Genomic DNA, 3,238 nt, shown 5'->3' on the forward strand with positions numbered 1-3,238 from the left:
TAACAAAATGTTTTTATAAAAGATGAAACCACATAAAATAGCTATGAGCAAGATGCCATTGATCAATGAAACATCCTAGATATATAAAGTTACCTGTATGATATTTACTGATTTTTTAGTATTGAGAATTAAAAGTTGTTAAATATTTTAAACCACTTTTAAATACCTTCACCTCTGCTGTTGTATGTCAATATAAAGATCCCTACTTCAAAGACTTTGTTTTTCTAAGAGTTTCCTGAATGCATCCTTTACATCCTTATTCCTCAGGCTATAAATGAATGGATTTAACATAGAGGTCATAACAGAGTAGAACACTGAAATCACCTTACCCCCCTCATTCTTTTTCTTAGAGTTTGGTTGCATATAGGTAAATATTGTTGAGCCATAGAAAAAGATAACAACAATGAAATGAGAACCACAGGTAGAAAAGACCTTGCGTCTCCCATCCCCAGATTTGATTCGAATCACAGTGGAGATAATATTACAATATGAGAAAATAATGAGGGAGACAGGACCAAGGAGGATTAGCACGCCCATTGCAAAGATGGCCATCTCAGCGTTGTAGGTTTCTTCTGAAGCCAACTTTAAGAGTGCAGGTGGTTCACAAAAATAATGATTAATTACATTATGTCCATGGTATGAGACACCTAATGTAAATGATGAATCTACTAGAGATACAAATATTCCACTGACCCAAGATCCTATGGTCAGTTGGACACATATTTTGTGGGTCATAATAGTGGGATAATGAAGGGGTTTGCAGACAGCAATATAGCGATCATAGGACATCACTGCTATGAGGGAACTTTCAGTAGCAGCAACTACTAGGAAAACAATCATCTGAATTGAACACCCAGCAAAAGAAATGGCCTTTTTTATTACTAACATATGGACTAACATCTGTGGAACAATTATTGTAGAGAAACAGAGATCAATAAATGACAGATTTTTAAGGAAAAAATACATTGGCGTATGAAGTCTAGAGTCAATATGAATTAATACCATGATGAGCATATTTCCAAATACAGTCAGCAGGTAGATGATGACAAACAGAACAAATAGCAGGATCTGAGTGTGCTGGTCTGAAGAAAGGCCCAGCAAAATTAATTCAGTAAGATAGGTTTGGTTTTCTGTACCCATTGATGTATATTCAGAATAAATAGAACAATTAAAAGTTAACTATCACAGAGGTCTGAGTTTTGAGTTTCTCATTAGATTAAGAAATATATTTGAACAAAAATATTAAAAAAATAATCACTAGATTTGAGTTCCTAAAGATTCCACTCCTACTAAAAGTATCTAAAAGTAAATGTTATACTATTATGTAAAGATGAAAAAGATAAGGTCTTATCTTTAGTAGAAAGCTCAGTTTTTCTTCTATATTTTATTTACATTCGAGTGAGATAACTTTAACTTTAATTAAAAATATCAGTAAAGATACTTTCTTTTGTGCTCCCATGAAGTTTTCTTTATTCCTCTGGAAAAAAAATTAAAAGAGCATTTTACATGTTAAAATTTAGGGTCCTGAAACATTTCTAAATTTTTCACTGGACCAGAGAATTGAAGCTTAATGCAATATCAACAATAAGGTTTCACAGAAACTTCTCATCATAGAGTCAAGACTGGATACAAAGACAAAAGGCAGCACCACATACCGTGTTTGGAGAAAGGACTTATTTAAGAAACTGAATGACTTTCTAAATAGTTCTAATGCCTTACCTGGCATATTATTGTTCAACATCATTCATGCTGCAATTTGTAGCACAATATCTAGATGGACCAGTATAAAATTAGGACTATCAAAAGCTTTGAAATCCAGGCAAGATACATTATTCATGATATACCATTACATATATACATAGTATATCATGAATAGCGTATCTTGAAATAACAGCAGATTCATGTAAATAAGATATATTTATGAAGTGTTTGAAGTAGAATAGTTAATTTATTAAAAGTCATAAATACCATTTTCTCTTTCAAGCCTGTACCCTGATTACATTGTCCTGCTCATGGTTTCTCTAGCTCCAGTAGTCCTTTCCTTCTCTGACTTCACATCTTTTGAAGTCAGTTTCATTCAGTAAAAACTATATTGCTTTACACACGCCCACACCCACACATACACAAATCCCCCACAAATACTTTTAATTTATGAACATGTTTCCAGGAACAGATTGATATTTATTAACATAAATATTTCTTTTTTTTTTTTTTTTTTTTTTGGTTTTTGGGCCACACCCGTTTGACGCTCAGGGGTCACTCCTGGCTATGTGCTCAGAAATCGCCCCTGGCTTGGGGGAACCATATGGGACGCCGGGGGATCGAACCGCTGTCCGTTCCTTGGCTAGCGCTTGTAAGGCAGGCACCTTACCTCCAGCGCCACCGCCCGGCCCCAATATTTCTTTAATACATTAGTCAGCAATGATTTTTACATTGCTCTATTTATATGCCTTAGCCTCTGCCCGATATAATTAAGGAAAAGTCCCTAAAAGCTGTTGAGAAAAGAATATGAATTGGTTAGTCTGCTTTTGTTTGTTATCTATAGCTTTATAATAAATGACTCCAATTAAATTTCATGACTTCTTATTAAAATTATGGGGTGATTTGAGTTTCTCTAGGACTGAGTCAGACTCTTCAAGATGGTTCATTCTCTAATATGGAGTATGGTAGCCTTGGTTAATTCTTTTTTTTGTTTTTTTGTTTTTTTGTTTTTTTGGGCCACACCCGGCGGTGCTCAGGGGTTACTCCTGGCTGTCTGCTCAGAAATAGCTCCTGGCAGGCACGGGGGACCATATGGGACACCGGGATTCGAACCAACCACCTTTGGTCCTGGATCGGCTGCTTGCAAGGCAAACGCCACTGTGCTATCTCTCCGGGCCCGGCCTTGGTTATTTCTCCTGATTTTTTATTTTTTTATTTTTTATTTTTTATTTTTTTGTGGTTTTTGGATCACACCTAGTGGCACTCAAAGTTAGTCCTGGCTCTGCGCTCAGAAATTGCCCCTGGCAAGCTCAAGGAATAATATGGGTTGCCGGGAATTGAACTGAAGGCCACCAGGGTTGGCTGCATGCAAGGCAAATGCCCTAGCCCTACCACTGTGCTATCTCCCTCGCCCCTTTTCCTGATTTCTCAGGGTTCAAAGAGCATGCATATGCAAAACTAAACTAGGTCTCTGATTATATAAGACTAACCTCTGATTTCATCACAGGTCAAATAAGTTGTTTTAATTCATGAATAC

General features: G+C 36.2%; 1 protein-coding gene across 1 annotated transcript; it reads right to left on the reverse strand.

The window, feature by feature from the left end:
* Positions 1 to 207: 207 nt before the first annotated feature.
* On the reverse strand, positions 208 to 1,140 carry LOC126018511 (olfactory receptor 2D3-like). The gene has a single exon (XM_049780642.1). It carries the CDS (start codon positions 1,138 to 1,140, stop codon positions 208 to 210), a length of 933 nt encoding a protein of 310 aa, XP_049636599.1.
* Positions 1,141 to 3,238: the final 2,098 nt, after the last annotated feature.

Source organism: Suncus etruscus, chromosome 9 (assembly GCF_024139225.1).
Source record: "Suncus etruscus isolate mSunEtr1 chromosome 9, mSunEtr1.pri.cur, whole genome shotgun sequence".
Lineage (NCBI taxonomy): Eukaryota > Metazoa > Chordata > Mammalia > Eulipotyphla > Soricidae > Suncus > Suncus etruscus.

What these genes read in the sequence shown, in the direction of transcription:
- LOC126018511 (XM_049780642.1), bottom strand. Translation starts at nt 1,140, where the DNA reads ATGGGTACAGAAAACCAAACCTATCTTACTGAATTAATTTTGCTGGGC.